This window comes from Austrofundulus limnaeus, unplaced genomic scaffold, assembly GCF_001266775.1.
Source record: "Austrofundulus limnaeus strain Quisiro unplaced genomic scaffold, Austrofundulus_limnaeus-1.0 Scaffold106, whole genome shotgun sequence".
Classification (NCBI taxonomy): domain Eukaryota; kingdom Metazoa; phylum Chordata; class Actinopteri; order Cyprinodontiformes; family Rivulidae; genus Austrofundulus; species Austrofundulus limnaeus.
In genome coordinates this window covers 1,526,506-1,528,355 of record NW_013952508.1, presented here as the reverse complement: position 1 = coordinate 1,528,355, position 1,850 = coordinate 1,526,506, and the positions used below count along the sequence as shown (strand labels likewise).

General features: G+C 40.0%; 1 protein-coding gene across 1 annotated transcript in view; it reads left to right on the top strand.

The window, feature by feature from the left end:
* Nucleotides 1-1,850, top strand: part of si:ch211-207d6.2 (sickle tail protein homolog) — a gene marked incomplete in the record, with an annotated part of 73,176 nt that overhangs the window by 34,431 nt on the left and 36,895 nt on the right. The window contains 1 exon segment of the mRNA XM_014013844.1: nt 840-1,142. Coding sequence (XP_013869298.1) covers nt 840-1,142 — 303 coding nt within the window.

Here is a 1,850-nt window from a genome sequence, read left to right as displayed (position 1 = left end):
ATATATATATAGTCAGAGCAGAGACACACACCACTCCACACTATAAACAAACACACACACAGCTATCACTGATTCTGTCCTGGCAGACAGAGTGGAATGAAATACACCTTTTACTTTTGTTAAACTTTTGTTTATTCAGTTAGTCTCTGTGCATACGGAGGTAAACAAAGAGGCCCTCTCTGACTCCACACCTTTCTCCTGAAACACCTTACAGCAGGATTTAAAGTTGCCTGTTTGATTGGAGTAGTTTTAATGTAACGTTGAGAAGACATTTTAAAATCTCCACATGCTTTTATTTTAATCCGACATGCTTTTTAACTCTGATCTTACGTTGTATTTGTGGTGATTATATTGAACTAAATTATTGATTTCTGTTTTATCTATCCTAAGCAGTTTATATGTTTTAATGTGTTTGAAATGTAGTGAATAACTTGTATTACAACTACTTTGTAAAAAGTCTCCTAAAAATATTAAAGAAACTGATATTATATAAAAGCTGCTTAAAACCACTCTCTTTTAAAATCTTTTACAATGTCAATGATCCTTTTTAAAGGGTGCAGGTTAACACCTTTAATAAGTCAAACACCTCAGTGGAAAACATGATCCTGTGTACTTTGAGTAATGACATGTACACACAGTATACGCCTCTTTACGTGAAACCTGACCAATACGCAGAGAAGAGGCTGTTAAATGTGAGACATGGGGGGATGATGCTCACATTATAATTAAGTGTAGAAAAAGATTTTTTGTCAAATAAATATGTTTTTTTGCATTAACCCTGATGTTAGAGTGAAAACTGAGTAGACCTGTCTTATTTCCTCTGTTTTTTCATCGTTCAGGCAGAGGAGTAGGAAATATGGAGACAGTCAGCTTCCTGCAGTGGGGATTCAAACCCCACCCCCTTCGCCTCACAGAGTCAGTGAGGGCAGAACGCTTGATGGACAAATGGCTGGAAGCATTGGTCAAATGTCTCCTGAGAGAAAATCCTCTCTTCGCCGCTCCCTGAGACGCAGCAGTCACGGCTTCCCAGTGGAGATCCTCAACAGAGACGGCAGCTTGTCTTCCTCCATGTCCCCTGTTTTCATGGACAGTCCTCAGGGTCAACTGTTTCACCCCCGGGGGACACCAAGTTATATCCAGAGGTGAGCTTATGTCCACGCTCATTGAACGTGCCGGAGCTGCTGAAACAAACTTTTAATTTCACATTATTGCTCTGTTCAAAGATTCAAACTTCACACCCATGTTCAGAGCAGAGAAACTTTACTGACACCTGGAGCTTGAGACAGAGATAAATTCAACATGACTGTCAAAATCATCCAGATGACTTCAAGTTAAACGTTTCTCATGTGGACAACTATGTCAAAGCTACTTTTACATTTCAGAGACTGGTTTGCTCTGTTTGTGCTCCAAACAAAATATAATCACATATTACAGACACAGTTAACACAAATCATAACTACAGTCGACCCACACGACCCTGAAAAGGAAGAAGCGTGTACAGAAAATGGATGGATGGATGGATAACTACAGTCTGGAGAAAACTCATTTTGACTGCCTGTGTCTGTGATCTTGTTCGTTGGTCACTACCTACAGTTCATGACCATAGATGAGGGTAGGACTCAGCTCTCTTTTCACCTCAACAGACCGGTACAGAAGCTACACCGATCCGTCTGTCAATCTCACGCTCCATTCTTCCCTCACTCATGAACAAAACCCCAAAGATCAGTGGTTCCCAAACTTTTTATCTTCTGACCCACAAAATATCCATGGCAAAAACTTGTGACCCCAAATATTACTGGTCTGAGTACACCAACTTCATTAATAACCCTAAAAACACAGGCTTTTTGACA